The sequence below is a fragment of the Artemia franciscana genome, chromosome 3 (genome assembly GCF_032884065.1).
Source record: "Artemia franciscana chromosome 3, ASM3288406v1, whole genome shotgun sequence".
NCBI lineage: Eukaryota > Metazoa > Arthropoda > Branchiopoda > Anostraca > Artemiidae > Artemia > Artemia franciscana.
The window spans coordinates 30,322,854-30,348,590 of NC_088865.1; the positions used below are offsets into that span (position 1 = coordinate 30,322,854).

Sequence of the window (25,737 nt, forward strand, 5' to 3'; positions counted from 1 at the left end):
CTTATATTATAATCTTTTTTTTTCTTTTAATTATTGCTTAATTGAGTTGAAAGTCTTCAGCATTCATAGAACTGCGATGGAAAACCCACAAACTGGCCTTCTAGTCAAGCTTGGTCTAAGAGTTAGAGGAGTAAGTACAGTAAAATCTAAGAGTTAGAGTATAATCTAACAATCGGCAAGCGTCCGCTCCATACTTCTATACGGCTGTGAGACCTGGTCACTAAAGGCAGAAGAAGAACGACAACTAGAATTTCTAGACTTGAAATGCCTAAGACGGTCGCAACGAATCACCAACCATCAGCTCATGAAGATGTGCGGACAAAATTTTTCGTCTCTGATTTTGCTGCGATGAGGCCCAGCGTTGTATTTTTTTGTAATCATATTTTACTTTTTGGTGAACTTAATTCTTTCTTTTCAGCACAAGATTTGGAAGATCAAGAGATTCCGTCTGAAGTCAACACCTCCTCAGGGTCTGTAGGTCGTCGCTATGCAAGAACGGATGAGCTTGGGGTGCCTTTTGCAGTTACTGTGGATTTTGACACACTTAAAGAACCCCATTCTGTGACTCTAAGGGACCGAGACTCTATGCTGCAAGTTCGACTGCCGGTAAGAGATAAAGATTAATTGAATGGAACCACATTCGGAAGCATCGGCTATGTGACTTTAATTTCGCGTTGCATGACCTTTAAAACTATTTTCCTCATGTAGCTATGATGATTACCAGCGCTCTGGAATCAAAGCCTGAGTCGGAACTGGTTTAATGTTGAAGCAGTTAGAGTGGCGCCATGCAACAGTTGTAGTAAGTTCTCGTACCTTTGAAAATTTATTCATCAAAGTTGGTTTTGCTAGACTATAACGTCAAGAATCGAAGCTGAAATCTCTGTGATTCAAAGCTAGCATAATTCACCAACTCGGCCACCCTTTTCTTGCTTAGAACTTCTTCCTTAGTTTGGAATTGGTTTGTACCACTATCCTAAATGTGGTTGTGTCGTTCAACAATGCCGCCTTTTCAGTAGTCTAATATGGCTACGCTTTCGCCTAAATGTGGTCGTATGGTTTACCCTAAGCGGTAAAATTGTCGCGACATCACTTGTAAAATATCGTCATCTACGATAAACTGATATAGGGGACTCAGAAGAGACCCCATTATTCATTCAGGGAAACTATTACCATGATAAAAAATTTCCTGGTTTAAAAATGTAGTTCGTTCGATTTGGGTTGAAAAAAGGAATATGTAAACTTAATTATGTTGCTTAGCCTCAAAATTGTCAAGATTTCCGTGAGTGATTTGCCGAGTTAAAAACACATTCCCTATGCTCCATATGGGCTAGAAATATTTTATCATACAAAAAAATCAAAATGAAGCTGCTAAATTTTTGTCATCTAAGACTTTGACTCCTCATAAAATTAATAAATTTTACTTTAAGTGTAAACGTCTTGTAATTTCAAAGAATAGATATTATCAAGTTAGTATTCTCCCGTATAAATATCTCAATAATGTAATTTCCTCTTCCTTCGATTTTTCCCCCGTTAATAATAATCTTAATAGTCAGGATAAACTAGGTATTTCACTAAATCTAGTACATTCATTTAGAAATATGACTAGAGCTTCTTTTGAGAATGGAAATTTCGCATCCTGTACGGGATACAATTTCAATTTTAAAAAGAAATCAGGATTGCTTGGTTTTCTTCAAGGACAGAAAGGTTTTCCCTTGCAAAAGATTACTAATCATGTGTGTATTTTTGGAAAGTAGAATACATGTTACATATGTATGAATGGCATGTAAAATAATGTAAAAATAATTGCTACTAAAATGCATAAAAAGTAGTAAAGTAAGTAAGACAACACTAGACCCTCAAGGTCCAAACCGGTGGTGCTGATTTCTGTTTCGTGGCCCTTCAGCCAGGAAATGCAATGGGGGGTTGGGGGCCAACCATCCTGTGCTTTCACACACCCTTCCTGCTTGCCTTCCCCAGATTTCTCCAGGTACCCATTTAGAGCTGGGTCGACTCTGGCTGAGCTTACAGAGTTACGCCACTGACCCCTGTCCCAAACTAAATAACTGGTTCCAACTGGGATTGAACCCGTGCCCCTTGGACACAGAATTTCTACACCAGCGCACCAACCACTCAGCCAGGACGGCTTACTAAAATGCATAGAATAGAGAAGAATGATACCTGCTGCCATTAAGCCCTTTGGGACTTTTTTATCAGGTGCATCGAAATGTTTTGTTTATATATTTCAAACAAAATTGTTTTGTCGATGGTATTTTTGATACTGGCTTCAAATATGTAGCCTGAATTTGCTTCTTTTTTTTCAATTGGCAGTAATGAGGTCAGAACCATTTGTAGATCAGTTCCATATCCCTTTTTAAAATTGTTTGCAAGTAACAAAAATTTTTGTTTAAGATTCTACATATTGCTCTGAATTTAAATAAACAAAGAAATTTGTGTCAAAAAAAATTATTTCAAATGATAAACAGAGAAATTTTTTGTCAAAGACATACCATATTTAAGCGTTATAAACCTGGAGTTTGTCTCTGGTCATATGATTCTATAATAAATTATATTATCAGTGAAGATAGTGACGGAGAATGGTACTGCACATTAGGCACTTCACATTGACTATACAATTACTTTAGGTAGTAACTCACCTACTACATAGTGCAAATAAATATTAAATGCTCTATAAAAGGTTGTATTTTCGTCCCTGTCGTCGCTGGTTAGATATAATAATGTTTTGTGATCAAAGGCACGTTTTTTCGCAAAAATTTTAAAAATTTCTGTTTGTATTTCCTAAAATGAACTTGCTATAAATCGTTTAACGCAAGAGTTTCAATTTTAAAGTTACTTGTTCTGACCAATCTGAAATTGCTGAACATGATGAAGAAATGAAGAACATGATGAAGACCAACCAAACTAATCCGTGGGTGGCGCTGTTTTGACTAGAATCAATTTGGTATTTATAATGTTGCTGCCTAGTGTCGTTCGGCTGGAATATGGTCAGTAGAGGAATCTAGGAATCGGTGCTAAAAGTTCGTGTCATATATTCTGTTCTTGGCAAAAAAGTTTAAACGGGACTTGATATCAAATACAAAAGAAGCGTTATACCCTGCTTAAAAATTCTTCTATTTTGTTGTATCTCTAATTAGTAAATATATTGATCGAACTTACGAGAAGGATATCAACTAAAAATCAGATTTTATTTCAATTGGATTATTTAGACTCTACATTGGCTATAAAGCTAAGCTACGTTCTTGTTGACAAATAAGTTATCAAGGATTTTTCAGAACATAAAGACATATTGACATCTTAGGAAAGTGTTCTGTACAAAATATGAATCAGTAGGTGATATTTTTAGATAGATAAATAATTTTGAGTTAATGTATATACAATAAATAGTCGGAGCAATTAATACCGATCATCTCTTTCTTTGCCTACTTTTTTGCCTTACTTTTTCCGTTTTTCACGTCAGTTGCCGAGTCCCTGACAGATCACAACCTATATTTCTTCATATCGGTTTGCAACTATAGGACATAGGGTAGCTTTTAAAAGATAACGTTTTAAAATGTTGTCTGTTTATGATCGCTCCTTTTTTCACGAGCTGTAATTGTTTAATATTTGTATTCCTTTAATGTCCTTTTCCCCCCTTTAATTACGTGTTCCTTTAATGGAACTTCAGTCACTTACACCAGTCGCAGTAACCTAAAAGGTGTTGCGTTACACAGCAAAAATTTTCTAGGAAACTGTGAAAGCTAAAAGTGCCTTTCTATTTTTTTTTTACTGATATGCATCATGTTCTTCCCCTGTTTTTTCATCGATTACAACTGGTTCGATAAAAACTAACAACTCTTAAAATTAGATAGGATATACTTTTAAATTATTATTGTAATATGGGTACCATACTTTGAATGCAATTCCAAGCCCCTTAGGTGTGAAAGACATTAAAAAAATTTATGTAATTTATTTTCCCTTCAATGCGTCAGTGGCTCATCAACACATCTTATTATTTGAACTCTTTTGTAAAAATTCATATTTGTTCGTTGTAAATCTTTATTTAACTGCGAAGCTTCAGACAGAGGGGTTGTCACGATAATGCTCTGCCTGTATGCGGAAGTTCCTAGGGGCCGTTGTTGCTAGCTGGCCAGTATTTTGGGACAAGGTCGCATGCTGTACAGGAGAGCTCTAGTGTGTGGAACAAATGGAGTTTTAAGGGTTTTTCCTGCGCTTAGGAACGGATTCGTCAGTTTTATGTTTGTCCTTGTATGAGATTGTTTTTGTGTTCCTGAATCGCCATCAGGAGCAAGTTAATGTCTTGAATTAAGATTCAATCATGCTTGATTTTATTAATCAGCTTGTTGATTTTAGGTGAACGAAGTGGCTGCCGTTATTAAAAGCCTGTCATGTGGAAAATTAAGTTGGAGCGAAGTAAGAGCAAAGTATCCTGCCTTTATTCAACAAGAATAAGCTATCTTTTTTTATCTGCATAAATGTTTAAGTAAAGATCTTTCATCATATCCTGTCTTTATTTAAGACTGAAAAGTTTAAGATCGGCTTATACTCTTATGTATCTTTATCACTTTGATGTAACTAAAATGGTGTTTAGCTACATTCTGAGCAAAAAGGACGATTCCCACGTCTTGAAATTTTCAGATTTGCAGGGTTATGCAAAGCAATTAACAATAAAAGTCATGTCTTTAAAAATTGAAGGTACCAATATTGGTTTTCGTAACGACTACCCCATGAGTCATTGTCGAAAAGGCTAAAACTGCTATTCCAAAATGTGTAAAATATGTAATATTTGATGTCCCAGTTTTTCAGTTTTCTGTTGGGAGAGAAGGGGGCTTTTGAACCAGTGTTTGGGGGATCCTTAAACAATTAAAAAACTTTCAGTGACCATCTTGAATATTTATGAGTTTTTCTCCATTCATGAAATTCTCGATTGTATTTCTGATCAACGTAGGATCTCAGTTTATTTTGGGCAAGTTTTCTAGCATTTGGGTAGGAGATTTCTCCGTATGAGTTTCATGAAAAATTACCTACTCTAATCATTCTTTTTTGTGCTTTGTGTGGTTCTGACCTTTGCAGAAAGAACTAATAGGATTAAAATAGTGAGGCACAGGTGTTGATAGTGTGGTAAATGAATGTTTACAATAAGGGGATTGGAAAGTTTAAGATAAATTACTGAGGATTGTGAATATGATTTTTGAAAAGGGGGGAGTACCTAGCGATTTTGAAAAACTTTAATTAAACTCCTCTGGAAGGAAGGTAGTCGATAGAAGACTTTTAGCGAAGGTCCTATCCTTGTAGGGTATACCAGATAAATACATAAACGTGGTTATTTTTGTGTACTAAAATAACTTTTTTGCAGCTAAGATAAGAAGTGAGGTTTGTTGCTGATTTCGCATTGAGTCAGGAGTTAAGTTAGGTTATATTCTATCCCATTTATATGGATTATTTTGATGGACTTAGTCCTAATGACAGAGCATAGAATCAAGTGGGAAATTTAAACTGATTTAGATTATGTTGATGATTTGAATCCCCTAGATGAAAATGCTATCAAAAATAATTATTTTTGGAGATTTTTGAGAGTTTAGGAGATTTTCAGAGCGCAAGAACAGGTTAGAAAACTAATTTTAAGAAGACTAGGTCAAACAGACTGGGAATAAGTGGAGGTGAAGGGGTGATTTTGAATATCAAGAAGATTGGTCAAGTGGAAAGCTTCACATACCTAGGTAATATTATTAGTTAAGATGTTTACAGCAAAATAGCCAAGGCACAGGGTGTTTTTTCACGGTTGAAAAAAGTTGGAAAGAACAGAAAGATGAGTCGGCGAGCCAAGATCAGAATATTGGAAGTTATAGTGATAACAGTGGTCAAATATAATTCTGAAACGTAGGTGTTCTGAAAGAAAGAGGAGGATTTGTTAGATTATCTCTAGAGGAATCGTAAACAGGTTTTTTTGCCCGTCTTGCTGACCGTATTTCAAATAGTAAGCTGTGCGGAAAATGTGGTTCTATCGCGATTTCTAGGGCTCAAATGAGAGAAAGGTTAAAACCATCTAGGACCAAACAAAAGGAAGTTGTCCCGAATGGGGAGAAAGTAGGTCGTAAGGAAGGATTAAGGGAAATTGTAGCCTCTTGGGAGGATACAAAGAGGGAGGCTTTGAATAGATTAGGATGGAAAAACAGGTATAGTTTTTCAAATAAGACAGTGGGAAATAACAAGAAAGATTTTTAGTCATAAAAGCTATGTAGGCGCAATATAATATTCACTTTTTTTTTCTTTGCATCTTCTGACCAAAACAATTTGTAATGAACGAGTTGTCTTGGAAACTTCGAAAGGAGCTCATTCGATTGGAAATTCTGCTGCAAAATTGCTCTACATTATCACTAGTTTTGGCTCCAAAAGATTCCCAAGTAAGACGGAAAGTGTGCCGAACCCGAGCTGTCGTCTCCTTATATTTACATTTCACTAGCTCGGCTAAAACCTCTTCCGCAAAATGTCCCCTCGTCCTATTCTCTTCAGATACTAACTGTTTCATATCTAACTGTATACAAAAATTGAGCATGCTCCAGGGCAGGCACTAAAATTTGAACTAAATTATCAAATACCTGAGGAGCATCCACAATTATGTTAAAACCCCCTTCTAAAATAGTCTTCAACAAGTCCATCTCTGGATATCAGTCTCTTCGACAAAAGCTCTGTTTTTACAGTTTCCCAAATCCAGTTCTTGCTGATGGCTTACGTTTAAGAACAATATTGAGACCATTCATAATAAAACGCACAACTGTCTTTTCGTGTACCTGACGCTTGTGGCATTGACATGGGAGGATGAAGGAAACCAAGTAACGAAGGTATTTAACATTAGCTGCTATATGATACTAATCAATAGTGGCAAAATCATCTGAATGGCGCTTGATATACCTCCTTGAAACAAAATATAAACTAGTTATTCAATGATCTAAAAAGAATATCTGACATATTTTTTGAAAAGTAGAAAACAAATAAATTGGGGAAATCTGTAGTTAAAGTCCAATTGGGTACCCGAATTTTCTCTCCATATCTTTTTGGCCGTAATCGAGCTAAAATTTCTATCTTGTAGCACAAAAGGGTAGAAATTCGCAATGACAAGATCGGAAAATTTTAGGGTATCCATATAGCCTGTCAATAAGTATAAAAACAACTGGCTACCTCAGAATTTTCACTCGATGGCATTTTGGCCCTATTTTGGCATTTTGGAATAGAATACGAAACACTTTTCCTCGCATCACCCTTTTCGTTACTTGGACAAGCTAAACATAGTTTTCATCAAGGTTGCAGTCCATTTATGGGGTGTTTTATCCCATTTTCTTTGATCACGATGAACATTATTGTTTTGGTGAGTACAGAAATATGTAAAAAAAATAAAAATCGGTAATGGATGCACATATTTCAGTTTTGAAGCTAGCAATAAGGGTGAAGCTATTTAAAGATTTGACAGTGCATTTGTTAACTTAGTTTGCCTGAGAATAAATTAAATAAAAAAACAAGAGCTAAGAGCTCATATGGCACTTGTGACGAGGCGAGAAGAGCTAAGAGCCAAGAGATCATATGGTATGAGCTCTAGCAAAATTCTATGAATCAATAGATTGATTTAAAAGGAAAATAAGAGGCTTAATGCCGGTCAGTATTTAAAATAAAGCTCTGAGTCACAAAGTCCTTCTAAATATCAAAACTCATTAAGATCCGATCACCCACTCGTAAGTTATAAATACCTAATTTTTTCTAATTTTTCCTCTCCCTTTTGCCCCCCAGATGGTCGAATCTGGGAAAACGACTTTATCAAGTCAAATTGTGCAGCTCCCTGACACGCCTACCAATTTTCATCGCCCTAGCACGTCCAGAAGCACCGAACTCTCCAAATCACTGAACCCCTCCCCCCAACTCCCCCAAAGAGAGTGAATCCAGTACGATTCTGTCAATTACGTATCAAGGACATTTGTTTATTCTATCCACCAAGCTTCATCCCGATTCCTACACTCCAAGTGTTTTTCCAAGATTTCCCCCTCCAAATCCCCACAATGTCAAAAGATCTGGTCGGGATTTGAAATAAGAGCTCTGAGACATGAATTCCTTCTAAAAATCAAATTTCATTACGATCCGATCATCTATTCGCAAGATATAAATACTCCAATTTTCATGTTTTCCAAGAATTCCGGTTCCGCCCTCCAACTCCCCCGAATGTCACAGGATCTGGTCGGAATGTGAAATTAGAACTTTAAAGCACAAGATCCTTCTAAATATCAAATTTCATTCAGATCTGGTCACCCTTTCGTAAGTTACAAATACCTCAATTTTCAAAATTACCCCCCCCCCGCCAATTCCACCAAAGAGAGCAGATCCGGTCCAGTTATGTCAGTCACGTATCTTAGACAGGTTTCTATTCTTCCCATCCAGTTTCATCCTGATCTCACCGCTTTAAGTATTTTCTAAGATTTCCGGTCCCCCCAGCTGCCCCCCCCCCAATTACGCTTGATCCGGTTGAGATTTAAAATAAGATATCGGAGTTACGAGGTCCTTCTAAATATGAAGTTTCATGAAGATCCGATCACTCCTTCGTAAGTTAAAAATACATCATTTTTCTTATTTTTCAGAATTACCCCCCCCCCGCAATTGAGCGGATCCGTTCCAATTATGTAAATCACATATGCAAGACTTCTGCTTATTTTTCCAACCAAGTTTCATCCCAATCCCTCCAATCTAAGCGTTTCCCATCATTTTAGGTTTCCCCACCCCAAACTTCCCCCAGTGTCACCAGATCCGGTCAGGATTTAAAATAAGAGCTTTGAGACACGATATCCTTCTAAAAATCAAATTTCATGGATATCCAATCATCCGTTCGTAAGTTAAAAATGCCTCATTTTTTCTAATTTTTCAGAATTAACCCCCCCCCCCAACTACCCCAAAGAGAGCGGATCCGTTCTGGTTATGTCAATCATGTATCTAGGACTCGTGTTTTTTTTCCACCAAGTTTCATCCCGATCCCTCCACTCTAAGTGTTTTCCAATTTTTAGGTTTCTCCCTCCCAACTCCCCCCCCCCCCCAATGTCACCAGATCCGGTCGGGTTTAAAATAAGAGCTCTGAGCCACGATATCCTTCTAAATATGAAATTTCATTGAGATCCGATCACCCGTTCGTAAGTTAAAAATACCTCATTTTTTTTATTTTTCAGAAATCCCCCCTCCAACTACCCAAAAGAGAGCGGATCCGTTCCGTTTATGTCAATCATCTATCTCGGACTTGTGTTTGTTTTTCCCACCATGTTTCATCCCGATCCCTCCACTCTAAGTGTTTTACAAGTTTTAGGTTTCCCCCTCCCAACTCCCCGCCCCCATCACCAGATCCGGTCGGGATTTAAAATAAGAGCTTTAAGACACGATATCCTTCTAAACATCAAATTTCATTGAGATCCGATCACTCGTTCGTAAGTTGAAAATACCTCATTTTTCTAATTTTTAAGAATTACTCCCCCCCCCCCCAAACTACCCCAAAGAGAGCAAATCAGTTCCGATTATGTCAATCATATATCTGGGACTTGCGCTTATTTTTCCCATCACGTTTCATCCCGATCCCTCCACTCTAAGTGTTCTCCAAGATTTTAGGTTTCCCCCCCCCTCCAACTCCCCCCAATGCCATCAGACCCAGTCGGGATTTAAAATAAGAGCTCTGAGACACAATATCATTCCAAACATCAAATTTCATTAAGATCCAATCACCTGCTCATAAGTTAAAAATACTTCATGTTTTCTATTTTTTCCGAATTAACTGGCCAAGATGGTCAAATCGGGAAAACGACTATTTCTAATTTAATCTGGTCCGGTCCCTGATACGCTTGCCAAATTTCATCGTCCTAGCTTACCTGGAAGTGCCTAAAGTAGCAAAACCGGGACTTTAGGTTTCCCCCCTCTAACTCCCCCCAATGTCATCAGATCCGGTCGGGATTTAAAATAAGAGCTCTGAGACACAATATCATTCCAAACATCAAATTTCATTAAGATCCAATCACCCGCTGATAAGTTAAAAATACTTCATTTTTTCTATTTTTTGCGAATTAACCGGGCCCCCACTCCCCCCCCCCCCCCAGATGGTCAAATCGGGAAAATGACTATTTCTAATTTATTCTGGTCCGGTCCCTGATACGCTTGCCAAATTTCATCGTCCTAGCTTACCTGGAAGTGCCTAAAGTAGCAAAACCGGGACCGACAGAATTGGCGACTGCTATATGTCACTTGGTTAATACCAAGTGCCATAAAAACAAGTTTTTTTAAATGAAAGTAAGGAGCAACATTAAAACATAAAACGAACAGAAATTACTCGAAGGGGACTTTTCCTCCTCATCGCCTCGCTCTTTACGCTAAAGTTTGACTCTTTCTCTTAACTCTATTTTTAAAACAGTAAGAAACTTTAGCGTAAAGAGCGGGGCATTGAGGAGGAAAAGCCCCTTTCATATACGGAGTAATTTCTGTTTGTTTTAAATTCTAATGTTGCTCCTTACTTTCATTTAAAAAAACTTGTTTTTTTTTTTAATTTCTGGACGTTTTTGAATTGATGTATGTTTTGATCTTGAATCTCCGCATGTACATAACTAAAACGAAATTTGCATATTAATTAATTGCAATTAATCGGAAGATTTTGAGAAAAAGGAGTGAGGGAGGTGGCCTAGTTGCTCTCCAATTTTTGGATTACTTAAAAAAGCAACTAGAACCTTTAATTTTTTACAAACGTTTTCATTGGTAAAAAATATACGTAGCTTACGAATTAACTTACGTAACGAACTTCTATATTCGTATGTTTTTATTGCGTTTATGAGGGGGTTCAACCGTCGTCAATACCTCGCTCTTTACACTAAAGCTGAAATCTTGTCCCAATTCCTTAAGAATGACCTCTGAATCACAAAGGCCGTAGAATAAATAGTTGAAATTACTAAAAATACTTTAGCGTAAAGAGTGAGGTATTACGAGGAGGTAAACCCCTCATATAAGTAATAATTTTTGTTCGTTTTAAGTTTTAATGCTGCTCCTTACTTCTAGTAGAAAAAACTTTTCATATTTTTTTTCCTTGTTTTTTCAAGTAATGCTAGAAAATCCTGCGCCCTCTTCATTGAAATTCTCTTCCCTCATGAGAAGTTTCTCTATGGAAATATCCTCCCAATTAACCCCCCCCCCCCCGTCAACTCTCTCCCCTAAACCAAAAAAAATCACCCTGAAAACGTGTGTACACTTCCCAGTAATCATTACTATATGTAAACACAGGTCAAAGTTTGTAACTTGCAGCCCCTCTCACGGGGACTGCAGGGGAGTAAGTCGTCACTAAAGACATAGTTATTTGGCGTTTCGACTATGGTGAATAAAATGGCTATCTCAGAATTTTGATCTGGTGACTTTTGGGAAAAATGAGCGGGGGAGGGGGCCTAGGTGCCCTCCAACTTTTTGGTCGCTTAAAAAGGGGACTAGAACTTTTAATTTACGTTAGAATGAGCCCTTTCGCGACATTCTAGGACCACTCAGTCGATACGATCACCCCTGGAAAAAAAAAAAAAAACGCATCCGTGATCTGTCTTCTGGCAAAAAATGCGAAATTCCACATTTTTGTAGATAAGAGCTTGAAACTTCTACAATAAGGTTCTCTGATACGCTGAATCTGATGGTGTTATTTTTGTTAAGATTGTATGACTTTTAAGGGGGTGTTTCCCCCTATTTTCTAAAATGAGGCAAATTTTCTCAGGCTCATAACTTTTGATAGGTATAACTGATTTTGATGAAACTTATAAATTTAATCATATATTATATATTATATATCAGCATTAAAATGCAAATCTTTTGATGTAATTATTAGTATCGAAATTCCATTTTTTGGAGTTTCGGTTACTATTGAGCCGGGTCGCTCCTTACTACAGTTCGTTACCACGAACTGTTTGAAATGTCACAATTTCATATTATTTTTTCCTTGGTACATTTCAGTCCGAAATGAAGCTCATTCTCCGAAAAAGATAAATACTAGTTTTCTTTTTTAGGAGACTTGTGAATTTAAGACATGTTTTTCTGACGATTTATTTCTATTTTTGGAAGGCTTTTCCCCAATGCTGGCTTGTCTCGGGAGGGCTTCTACGGATGGGTGTATCTTAAAGGATGTACAGCCGGAAACAATTTAGGATTTTTTTAAATTCAGATCCCACAAAGGACAAGTAAGGGATACCTTAGTAAAAAAGAAATAAATAGGACGGACATCTACTAGAGTTTTGTTGTAAGGAGAATGGTGAGGATGAGGTTGTGGAGGGTGAAGGGGGGATAGACCTAATGTTTTCCAGGGAGATTTCAAAGCATTTTCGATTATATTTTAGAAGATATGTCTCTTTTATGTTCTGTTTTATGGATTTTGAAATTCGGTCAGTGGCTAGGTCTGATAGTATGCCCATTAAGATTGTTTAGTAGGAATCAGGATGAGTCAGAAGAAAAGATGCAAAAAAGAATTGTTGACCCTATGATACACAGGGAGTTGATAAAACGAAGTTAAAACATGAAGAAGAAAAAATATTTCGTTAGCTGAATTCCAATAGGAATTGGAATAAGTATTACCTAGAGTATACAACCAACATTGTATGGTATTCTACAGGGTGCCCAGAAACAAACATCAGCCGAACTGGAAAGGCAAGTACGCTAAATTTGATTCATAGCTAACAAACATAATCTTATTGTGAAACACGCCTGCAGTATTCCCCCCATATTCTGAAAAAAGTTTGAAATCTTTCTGGAACCCCACATTTTTTTTGAAGACTTAAATTAAAGGAATTTGCATATTGCATATATACGATCAGTTGGGAGCACTGAAGCCTAAGAATCTGTCAACTATAAGATGGGCGTTTAGGTCAGTGAGTTTGATAGCGTGGTGGACCAGCTTTGATACCATTGTTTAAGTTCTCAAAGAGCTAATATAAAAAAAAAACGGGCAAGATAATAAAAATACAAGCCAAGGTTCCGCATCGCACCACGCTTGGTATACGCCTAGTCTTGTTGAATACAAAGGTTCTTGCACAAAAGCTTCAGACTGAACAGCTTGATCTGGTGATTGCAAAAAGAGAAGAGGCAAGAAAAGAAAAAGACATCTGGGCAAGAAAAGACATCTAACACATCCTTTGCACGAGAAAACAGACCAAGGGGTCATCCTTCTTCAAGCTATATAACTCTTTGGGCTTAACTGTGCTCTTCAGTTTAGTATTCCAAACCGGCGTTACGCTAATTATTAGTAAAAAAAAAAAGTCAGTAAAAAAGGCCAACCAATCGTAAAAATCCATCCCCCGCCTAAACATTTTAGCTAGTAACGCCCCAGAAAATAAGAAATTTCTTACGATCTAAATCGAAGACGAGTTAAATAGATTTGGTAATAAAATAGTAAATTATCGAAACTGTTCCTAAGATCAGTTATTACAAAGAAATTTGATACAGCCTGAGCCTCCAAGATGTTCAAAAAAAACAAAATACTCTTTCCCCAAGGGTGTAAGTTTTCCCCTAGGGAAACTATGGCTAAGCATTCAATTTTCATGCTTATAATTTAGAAAAAATCATAAGACGTTGCTATTTATTTATTCCAACACATCAGAGTAGTTAAGTTATTGTAACACCATATCAGAAATTGTACCATTTCAGATTCTAACTAAATATGTAAGTGCAATCACTTTGTGCAAACATCATAAAAGTAGGAAAGTTATGACGTTATTTTGAATTAAAATTGTATAATTGTGTTCATCAAGTCATGGCTAATTGTAGAAAAAGCCAAGACAGATTGTCCAATTGGCTGAGAGGCACCTCTGGCATTAACACCCCTTATTAGGATTGTATAAAAATGATGTTAGTTCATTTTTTAATAAACAAAAATTACCAATGAATAAGGAACCCATATTTGTGAGAAAAATTTTGAAAACTGAATATTTCTTACAAGAGAGAGCAGATCCTAATTTGAAGGACGGAAAATGGAGAAAAGATTCACCTATTGCTGCTGAAGATGGTAGACTGTGTATTTGTCAGCCACTGGTTTCAAATGATGCAAATATAGATGTTTTAAATTACGAGAATAAGACATATGCGACGAAACCTCTCTAAGAAAAAGAAAAACAAACAGAAAAGAAACATATAAAATTTCTCATACCCAGAAAAGAACAATGTGCTTGTAGGAATATCTCTAGCCTTGTAAAAAGCAAACCCCAGTCCTTACTAAACGAGAAACAAGGAAAAACATAATGAAGTATTTTATGGAAAGGATTCAAAACATTCATTTTTCATTATGATATTCTACATACCATTACTTCAATAAAAATATTTTACTCGTTACTTTGTTATGTTTTCATTATATTTAGGATACACAAGCGATTTGAACGTTTAGAAAGCTTAATAAAAAGTTGGAGATGTAAGAAAAGGAAGTTTTAGAGACATAGGTACTATCAGCGGGCTCATATGGGGTTAATTAGAGTCTGAGATACGTAAGCAGGGTTTTTACCAAAGTCTGAGAGAGATGAGCTGGATTTTTTCAAAAATCCATATAGATAGGGAAACAGACGGCCTGACACACAGGCACATTGAGAGAGACAGAAAAAAACACAGATAAACACAAAAAGACAGACACAGAGACAAGCAAACACCGGCTGAGTCACACAGGCACAGAGAGAAAGAGATACAAGCAAACATCCACTCCGGACACACAGAAACACAGAGAGAGAGACAAACACATACAAACCCACAGAGTCAGACACACATAGACAGATACAGAAACAAGCAAACACCCGCTCAGACACAAAGGCACAGAGAGAGAGAGAGAGAGAGAGAGAATCAAACAGTTGCTCAGACACAAAGGCACCGAGAAAATAAAGGTCTAAAACACATCAAACAAACAGAGTCAGACAGACGAACACAAAAAGACAGACACAGAGACAAGCAAACATCCAGTCAGACTAAAAGCACAGAGACGTTTTAGGTTTGTGTTTTATTTAGACGTTTGGTTTCTTATAGTTTTTATGTACAAACATACAGAGTCAGACAAATAAACACACAAAGCTAGAGACAGAGAAAAGCAAACCACTCCGAAACACAGGCACAGAGAGAAAGAGAGAGAGGGGAGAGAGAGAGAGAGAAACACACACAAACTCACGAAGTCACACACAAGGACAGAGACAAGCAAACACCCACTCAGACACTTGGGCAGAGAGAGAGAGAGAGCAAGACAAGCAAACGACCCCTTATGCAAAAATGCACAGAGGGAGAGAGAGGGACCCATACAAAAACACAAAGTCAGACACATAAACACACAAATACAGACACAAGACAAGCAAATGCCCACTGAGACACACAGTTACTAAGAGAGAGAGAGAGAGAGAGAGAGAAAACACATAGTCACACAAAAACACACAAAGATAGACAAAGAGACAAGCAAACACCCGCTCAGACACACAGGCACAGAGAGAGAAAGACAAGCAAACAGCCACTGAGACATACAAGCGAGGGGAGACAGAAAGACAGAAACACGTACAAATACACAGTCAGACACACAAACACAAAAAGACAGACACAGGGACAAGCAAACACCCAGTCACGCACATAGGCAAAGAGAGAGTGAGACAAGGAAACAGTCACTCAGACACAAAGGTGCAGAAAGAGCGAGAGAGAGAGAGAGAGACAAAAACACATACAAACGCACTTAATAAGACACTCAAAGACAGACACAGAGACAAATATCCACTAGAGACTAACAGGCACAGATAGATATAGAGGCATAAACACATACAATCATACAGGTTAGACACAAAAACACACAAAGATAGACAAAGAGACAAGCAAACTGCCACTTAGACACGCAGCAAAAGAGAGAGAGAGAAAAAAAAATATATACAAACATGCAGACTCAGACACAAAACACGCAAAGAGAGACACAGAGACAAGCAAACACCGACTCAAACGCAGGCACAGAGAGAGAGACGAGCAAACGGCCACTGTGACACAGAGAGAAAGACAAGCAAACAGCCGCTATGACACAGGCACAGAATTTTCGGGATATGCAGTGGACTGCTCATATATTTACTCCAAGTAACTATACCTCTTAGGTTCACAATCCCTTCCACGGCTCCTTGGGTTAAGCAACTGTCAATTGTTAGTACATAATGTTCTTATGGGATGGGTGGACGCATAGACTTTGGAAAAGGCTTATTCGATATTAAATTAAAAGTTGTAGTTCCCTTTTTACGAGTTAAGAGCGATTGGAAGGCAACTAGTCCCCCCTCCCCACACCATTTTTTCTCAAATGCTTCCGATCATAATTTTGAAATGGCCATTTTCTTCATACTAGTCCATATGTCAAATAATTATGGTTTCGGTTTTACCTTTACCCCAGCCCTAGGGGCAAAGACTGTTTTTTTATGTTAGTTGCCCATTGTGAACATATAAGTTTTTTTATGAAAGGGTAGGTCATTTAACCCCCCTCGTCCCCTGCACCGTCTTTTCCCTAAGTGTATCAGATCAAAATTATGCAAAATCAATTTCGTCCAAAATAGTCCAAAGATAATATAATAATACCTCCAAGATTAACATAACCCCCCAGATTTCGAGGGTAAGAATTGAAAGTTATGTCCGTAGGTCATATAAGGTTCATATGGAAAGGTTGGTAGCAGTGCTGCAACAAATACTGTCAAGTATTTGGTACTTATTGTTATTTTACTTAAATATCAAGTAATAAGTATTTTAAAAATTCTTACTTAAGTATCAAGTACCAAGTACTTGCCAAAATTGTACTTCAGTAGTACTTCAAGTACTACTTGAAGTATTTATTATATGTATGTATATTCTATATATAAAGTACAGGATGGTTGGCCCCCAACCACCCATTGCCCTTCCTGGCTGAAGGGCCATGAAACGGAGATAAGCACCGCCGGTTTGGACCTTAAGGGTCTAGTGCCGTCTTACTTACATATATATATATAATATATATATATATATATATATATATATATATATATATATATATATATATATATATATATATATATATATATATATATATATATATATATATATATATATATATATATATAAACTTAAAACGCACAGAAATTACTTCGTATATGAAAGAGGCTGCTTCCTCATCAACGCCCCGCTCTTTACGCTAAAGTTTGACTCTTTCTCTCAATTCTTCTTTTTAAAACAGTAAAAAACTTTAGCGTAAAGAGCGGGGCGTTGATGAGGAAGCAGTCTCTTTCATATACGAAGTAATTTCTGTGCGTTTTAAGTTTTAATGTCGCTCCTTACTTTCAGTTAAAAAAACTTGTTTTTTTTTATTTAATTTCTGAACGTTTTTGAATCAATACATGTTTTGATTTTGGCTCTCCGCAGAGGAATAATCAAAACAAAATTTGCATTTTTTTTTTTTTTTTTTGGGGTAAATGGCTTTCTCATAATTTTGATCGAATGATTTTGGAAAAAAAGAGCGGGGGACGAAGCCTAGTTGCCCTCCGATTTTTTGGTTATTCAAAAAGGCAACTAGAACTTTTAATTTTTTACGAATCTTTTTATTGGTAAAAGATTTACGTAACTTATAAATTAGCTTACGTAAAGAACTTTTGTATTCTCATGTTTTTATTACATATATGAGGGGATTTGCCCCATCGCCAGTACCTCGCTCTTTACACTAAAGCTTAAATTTCGTCCCAAGTCATTAAGAATGACCCCTGAATCACAAAAGCCGTAGAATAAATAGTTGAAATTACTAAAAATACTTTAGCGTAAAGAGCGAGGTATTAGAAGGAGGTGAGCCCCTCATATGGGTAATAATTTCTGTTTGTTTTAAGTTTTATTGCTGTTCCTTACTTCCAGCTGAAAAAGCTTTTTCACATTTATTTTTTAATTGTTTTTTTTTAAATAATACTAGTAAATCCTGCTCTCCCTTCATGGAAAATTTCTTCTCCCATTACAAATTCTCGATGTAAAGTTCCCCCAGCGTATCTCCCTCTTCTCAACCCCTCCCCCCAACCAAAAAAATCCTCCTGAAAACGCCTGTATACTTCCCAATAACCATTACTATATGTAAGCACAGGTCAAAGTTTGTAACTTGTTGCCCCTCCCACGGGGACTGTGGGGGAGTAAGTCGTCCCCAAAGACATAGTTATAAAGTTTTTCGACTACGCTGAATAAAATGGCTATCTCAGAATTTTGATCCGTTGACTTTGGGAAAATAATTAGCGTGGGAGGGGGCCTAGGTGCCCTCCAATTTTTTTGGTCACTTAAAAAGGGCACTAAAACTTTTCATTTCCGTTAGAATGAGCCCTCTTGCAACATTCTAGGACAACTGGGTCGATACGATCACCCCTGGGAAAAAAAAAAAATAAAATAAACACGCATCCGGTATCTGCCTTCTGGCAAAAAATGCAAAATTCCACATTTTGTAGATAGGAGCTCGAAACTTCTACAGTAGGGTTCTCTGATACGCTGAATCTGATGATGTGATTTTCGTTAAGATTCTATGACTTTTAAGGGTGTTTCCCCGTATTTTCTAAAATAACGCAAATTTTCTCAGGCTCGTAACTTTTAATGGGTATAACTAAACTTGATGAAACTTATATATTTAAAACCAGCATTCAAATGCAATTCTTTTGATGTAGCTATTGGTATCAAAATTCCATTTGGTTACTATTGAGCCGGGTCGCTCCTTACTACAGTTCGTTACCACGAACTGTTTGATTCTGAAGGTTTCTTAGCCCTTACCCTTGCCTATAAGACATGTCCTGTCATTCCTCTCTTGGAAATCTTAATCAAGAACCAGAATTTCTGTTTTATCGTTTTTAACCAATTTAATCACAGAACACTAACTTCAGGCGATTAGTGTTCAATAAAATCTGCCACGTTTGAAAAAATACAGGGTTATTCTGAAACATGTGAGAATGGTGGAAAAAATACTGAAAATATTGTTTTCCCTTGTTTGGCTGGTACACAACCAACGAAGTCCAAAAAAATAATCTTAACAATATTGAAAATATTGTTTTCCCTTGTTTGGCTGGTACACACCCAACGAAGTCCAAAAAAATAATCTTTAACTAATTTTCAACACAACGGCTTGAAAGGAAAAGACTATCAAAACAATTAAGCGCAGTCAAAAGAAATTCCTGATTGGATCAGACGGATCACATGACAGGATTAACACAGTGCACGTAGAGTTCTCTACGCGCACTGAAAATATTGAAAATATTTTCTCTTGTTTGGTTGGTACACACCCAACGAAGTCCAAAAAATAATCTGAACCAATTTTCAACACAACGGCTTGAAAGGAAACGACTATCAAAACAATTAAGTGAAGTCAAAAAACTCCTGATTGCATCAGACAGATCACATGACAGGATTAACACAGTGCACACAGAGTTGAACTTGTGGCGATTAATGTTCAATCAAATCTGGCACGTCTGAAAAAATACAGGGTTATTCTGAAACATGTGGGAATGATGGGGAAAATATTGAAAATATTGTTTTCCCTTGTTTGGCTGGTATACACCCAACGAAGTCCAAAAAATAATCTGAGCCAATTTTCAACACAACAGTTTGATAGGAAATGATTATCAGAACAATTAGGTGCAGTCGAAAAACTCCAGATTGGATCAGACAGATCACATGACAGGATTAACACAGTGCAAATAGAGTTGAACTTCTGGCGATTAGTGTTCAGTCAAATCTGGCACATTTGAAAAAATACAGGGTTATTCTGAAACATGTCGGAATGGTGGAAACAATATTGAAAATAGAAAAATAAACTTTGGATTCGCTTTAAAACAGATAAAAGGTAATAAAGTAGTTCATTCCCAGATTCAATAAGTAAAAACCTTAGCAAAAAAAAACTCAAATTTAAAAGTAAGTTGTCAAGTGAGTCAGTTGCAGACTTTTTTAATAAGAGAAATCAAAGCTCAATAAAAAAGGAGCAACAAAATCCACACTTTTGGCAGCTAGTTGAAGGTCACTGGCTGTCAGCGTGCTGAAAGAAAAGAAGAGTATGAAAATGAAGTCTTCATTCACACTTTGATGACGTCTCGCCCTCAGCACCTTTACAAGGAAACTGCATCAAGTTTTCAAGTTAAATTTCAAACGCATTATGAAAATGTATGGCATCTATATCCTTTGGCTGGTTTTCACTCAAGCAAGCCACATGATATGTAGTCAATTCCAATGGTCGGTAAAACTCCCTACAAACATATATTATGAAATCACGGGCCTGTAGCAAGGCTGGTGATTCAGACGCATTCCATACGGCTGGTCAAACTGCAGAAGTTAAAACCTATTTATTTATAGCAGCAGTTTTCACACCATGAAGTGGCAAAAACCATGAGACTCAGTTGGAAATCTTCTGAGAAAAAAGGAATAAACAAAGCTAAGAGCTCATATTGCACTTGTGACAAGGTCGGAAGAGCCATAAGCTCATATGGCATGGCATGAGCTCTAGCAAAATTATAAGAATCAATAGATTAATTTAAAAGAAAAATTAGAGGCTTGATGCCGGTCGGGATTTAAAATAAGAGCTCTGAGACACATGATCCTTTTAAATATCAAAATTCATTAAGATATTATCACTCACTGGCAAGTTAAAAATACCTCATTTTTTCTAATTTTTCCTCTCCCTTCTCCCCCCCCCCCAGATGTTTGGATCGGGGAAAGGACCCCCCTAAGTCCCTCAAAGAGAGTGGATCCAGTCCGGTTTCGTCAATCTAGACTGGACATTGGGCTTTGTCAATCCATATATCTACGACATTTGCTTATTCTACCTACCAAGTTTCATCCCGATCTCTCCACTCTGAGCATTTTCCAAGATTTCTGATTTCCCCCTCCAACTTTTTCCCCAATGTCACCAGAACTTGTCTGGGTTAAAAATAAAAACTCTGATGCATGACTTCCTTCTAAATATTAAATTCAAAATTACCTCACAGACGGTCACCCGCACTTAAGTTAAAAATACCTCAATTTTTGTAATTTTTTCTAATGAACACCCCCTCCAACTCCCCCAGGAAGAGCGAATCCGTTTCGGTTATATCAACCATGTATCTAGGACTTGTGCTTATTCTTCCCACCAAGTTTCATCCTGATCTCTCCACTCTAAGCGTTTTCCAAGATTTCAGGTCCCCCCTCCAAATACCCCCAGTGACACTGGATCCGGCCGGGATTTAAAACATAAGATCTGACTTACGAGGTCCTTCTAAATATGGAATTTCATCCAATGAAATTCAAGATTCGATCACTCCTTAGTAAGTTAAAAATACCACATTGTTTTCGAATTTTTCAGAATTAGCCCTCCCCCCAGCTCCCCATAAGAGATTGAATCCGTTCTGGTTATATCAATCACGTATCTAGGACTTGTGCTTATTTTTCCCACTAAGTCTCATCCCGATCCCACCACTCTAAGCATTTTACAAGATTTTAGGTTTCCCCCTCCAAATCCCAGTGTCACCTGATCCAGTCAGAATTTATAATAAGTGCTTTGAGACATGATATTCTTCTAAATATCAGATTTTACTAAAATCCGATCACCCGTTCGTAAGTTAAAAATACTTAATTTATTTCTAATTTTTCCAAATTAACCGTCCCCCACTCCCCCCAGATGGTCGAATCAGGGAAACAACTATTTCTAATTTAATCTGGTTTGGGTACATGATAAGCCTGCCACGTTTCACCGTCCTAGCTTGTCTGGAAGTACCTAAACTAGCAAATCCGGGACTGAAAGACCGACAGAATTTGCGATCACTATGCGTCACTGGGTAAATACCAAGTGCCATACAAAGTAATTTTTCTCTGGAGATGGAATATTTGGTTGAAGGTTGGCTTCAGTATGGCTTGTTTTGGGAAAGGGTTATTTCCAAGCTTTGGGCAAGCCATGGGTGGAAGTAGTTGTAGGCCCTACTAAATTGAGGGAAAACTCGACTTTCTTAAGGTTTGAAACCCACCCCCCCCCTCACCCTGTTTGACATAGGGTCTGTGACATCAGGGTCTTGATATGAACCTTGATCCTAGTCATCTTTGGTCTAGCTTTCATTTGGATCCGTTGCTCTATTCGCAAGTTACAAAAAGCTTGACTTTTTTCAGCACTTAAAACCCACTCCCCCTTGTTCTATTTGAGCTAGGGTTTTCATATAAAAACTTGATGCCTGTCATGGTTTTAGGCCTCATTGGTTCAATCTTTATTGAGATCTGCCACTCCACTCGCAAGTTACACTGAATTAAATGCCCCCTCCCCCTAATTAAGCTAGAGTCTTCATCTCCAAACATTATGCGTCTTATGGTTTTGGCATCTTTGGCTTGACTTTCATTGAGATCCATTACTTCATTCGCAAGTTAAACTGAGTCAAACAAAAACTATACTTTTTTAGCACTTAAAGCCCCCTTCCCCTCGCCCTAATTAAGCTTGGGTCTCCATCCCAGAACTCAATGCATATCATACTTTTAGGCATCTTTATTCAATTTTCATCGAAATTCATCTCTCCATTTGCAAGTTACACTGAATTAAATGAAAAACTCAAATTTTGTTTAACACTTAAAACCTTCTCACCCTAATTAAGCTCAATTTCAATCCAAATAGTTCAATTTTTTTTTTAAATCCGACTGGCAGTTCTCCCACTATACTCGACTGCACAGACGGGCGGACAGACAGACAGATCTCAAAAACCTGTCTTGATGGATATTTTCCACTATCCAAATAGGTGATGATGCCTAGATGATGATGTGCTATTCTTTTCTTTTTTGGGATCCAATGAGCCAACATGGCCTAAGACGTTGCAAAATCTGTCTGTCCGTCTGTCTGTCTGTCCGTCCGTCTGTGTAATCAAGTATAGGGGGAGAACCGCTGGTCAGATTTCGATGAAAATTTGGATGGCTGGATTTGGTGCCAAGGATCATAAGACACATCAAGTTTAAAGATGAAGACCCTAGCTCAAATAGAACTGGGGGGAGAGGGCTTTACCTGCTAAAAACGGTTTTTCCTTTAATTCAGAGTAACTTGCGAATGGAGTGATGGATCTGAATGAAAATTGAACCAAAGAGGCCTAAGACCTTGACACAAATCAAGTTTTGAGATAAAGACCCTAGCTCAAATATAACAAGGATGAGTGGGTTTGAATTTCTGTAAAAATTTAAGTTTTCTTTTTAATTTAGTATTACTTGCAAATGGAGTAAGAGATCCGAATGAAAACTAAACCAAAGATGCCAAAGATCAGGGCTCATATCAAGCACCGGTATCACAAACCCTATCTTAAATAGGGCGAGGGGAGAGGTTTTCAAGTTTTAAGAAAGTTGAGGTTTCCTTTAATTTAGTAGGGCCTATAACTTATGAATGGAGTGACAAATCTGAAGTCAGATTCGTCTGAATACCTGAATTTGCTGGAATGAATTTGATAAAATAACACTGCATTGGATCCAGCTAGAATTCCCTAGACGTGTTTATTGCAGACAACATTTGGATGGGCAAAGATTCATAGCTTCAGTAGTTTCACCAATAATATGGTCCTGAAGATGATGAAATGGTAAAAAGGAGTTTTTCTTTAATTTAGTAGGGCCTATAACTTATGAATGGAGTGACAAACCTGAAGTCAGATTCGTCTGAATACCTGAATTTGCTGGAATGAATTTGACAAAATACCACTGCATTGGATCCAGCTAGAATATGCCTAAAGGGAATACAGTATTAGCACAAAACAAAGGATTTTAGCTCACTGTCGACCAGTGAACTGTGAAATAATTTCAATTTTTTATTATATAACTTTTAAACAAAATTAAACCAAGTGTTAATCATATAGTTTTTTTCGTCAAAATAAATACCTTATTTCACATCCAAAAATAGGGCATGGAGCTATATCTGAGTTTGCTCTAAATCGAAAGATGTTTTCTTGTACATTGCCAAAGCACACACACACAAAATTCTCGTGTCAAAGGTAAAGTATTTGAAAAATAAGTACATTAACAGTATCTTAAGTAATAAGTATTTCGTTTTCTTACTTAAGTATCAATTAATAAGTACACCCTAGAGTTTTTACTTAACTACAAGTACAAGTAATGGAAAATTTTACTTAAGTAGTACTTCAAGTAAAATAGATTTTTTCTTGAAAATAGTTCAAAAGATCATATAACGATGCCTCCAGGTAAGGCCGTATACATGAGTTTTTTTTCAGAGGTTGTTTTACTCGGGATTTCATTTTTGGAGGAAAGGGGGGGGGGGGGGGGGGGTTGAACACACAAAAACTAAAAATGGCACACACAATTTGTTTATATCCTTTATTGTTACGTTTTACAAATCACATAAACATTTCATGGGGGTTCAAACTCCCCTAGCCAACCCCCTCCATACGGCCTTGCCCCCAGGGTTGATACAACCTCCTGTCCTGGGAACAAGGGTTGTTAGTTATAAGTCTATATGCTATAAATCTTATAAGTATTGTTTAAGCCGAAGACGTGAAAAACTATAAGATCTTCTGTTGGCTGAGTCAAAAGCTTGCTAATAATCTGTAAAAATCATGACTATGGGGATCTGATGGCTCGGGCAATTCTAAATTACTACTTTAAGAGCAAAGATTTAGTCAAAACACCAATTCCTAAAACCACACTATTTTTCTCTTAAAACTTTTCCTATAGAAAATCTATATGCTTGACCTAGTCATCAATCTTCTTTAACCTACACCCAAAATCAAATTAAGTCATCCACAACAGTTATATTTTCACTCTCAATCCCAGACCTATATTTCTTTCCTTCTCAGTTTTCCCAAAAACCGCGATTACTGATTCATTAGCATTAACCACTAGCTTTTTCTCGTGTAGATCTGTATACCTCTAACATCCAAAAGCCTCTTTACAACGGAATCTCATCAGGAAACAATAGAGCAATAGCACTGCATCAAATTAAGCTGTCAGATTTTGCGTCAAAATTAAGAGTCTAGTTTTCCTCGAACCTTTCAACTACATCATTCAGATACATTAAAAAAAAAAAAATCAGGGTAACTGTGGAACCTTGCTTTCCCCTAAGCCTACTTACAACAACTCTAGAAAGAGATTGCTCTACCCTTGATACTATCTTAATTACAAAAGAAGGTAAACCAATTTTCCTTCAATTTGAACATGTCTGAAGGCCTAGATCCAATTAAGTCTTTATTAATCATCATCAAGCACAGCCCTAAGAATTAAAAACACAAACCATACCCTGCCATTCTTTTTCCTAGTTGACTTCTTTACTGAATTGACTGTAAGAATTTGATCGACTGCAGAATAAATGTGCCTAAATTATACTTGTCTTTTCCCCATTTTCCAACAAAACGTCTAAGCTTCTAAATAGAATCGTACGGGACATGTGCAATATGTTCTGGTATTTTCAAATGTATCAGTGACCTTTGCAATGATCACTGTCAATTGTATGCCACTGAAGCTTTGAATGCCACTGAAGCTTTTAAAAAATACCAGACCAAACTCTAGATATGAATGAAAGGGTCCTAGTTAAACTCCAATCCCAGAGAAGAATGGGACTACCCTCTATTCTAGCCGTCAAGTATTCCTTCTACATTTCCTCAAGATATTTTGTACTAGCTCTAGGTCGTCTCAGTTTGGCCGTAATTGAGAAGTCTTACACACATCTAACAAGTGTTTAATTCCTATTGATGAATCGACATGATTTATATGACACTTACGGATGGTAGAATTGATAAAAAGCAC

The 25,737-nt window shown here is 37.1% G+C and overlaps 2 protein-coding genes across 2 annotated transcripts in view; one reads left to right on the forward strand and one right to left on the reverse strand.

The window, feature by feature from the left end:
• The window catches only part of LOC136025139 (glycine--tRNA ligase-like), a 60,651-nt gene extending 56,134 nt beyond the window's left edge, over positions 1-4,517 (forward strand). Inside the window, exons 13-14 of the mRNA XM_065700888.1 lie at positions 419-606; positions 4,369-4,517. Of these exons, the coding sequence (XP_065556960.1) occupies positions 419-606; positions 4,369-4,467 (287 nt within the window). The 3' untranslated portion in view covers positions 4,468-4,517. The remainder of the gene's footprint in view (positions 1-418; positions 607-4,368) is intronic.
• Positions 1-25,737, reverse strand: part of LOC136025140 (uncharacterized) — a gene marked incomplete in the record, with an annotated part of 224,685 nt that overhangs the window by 196,844 nt on the left and 2,104 nt on the right.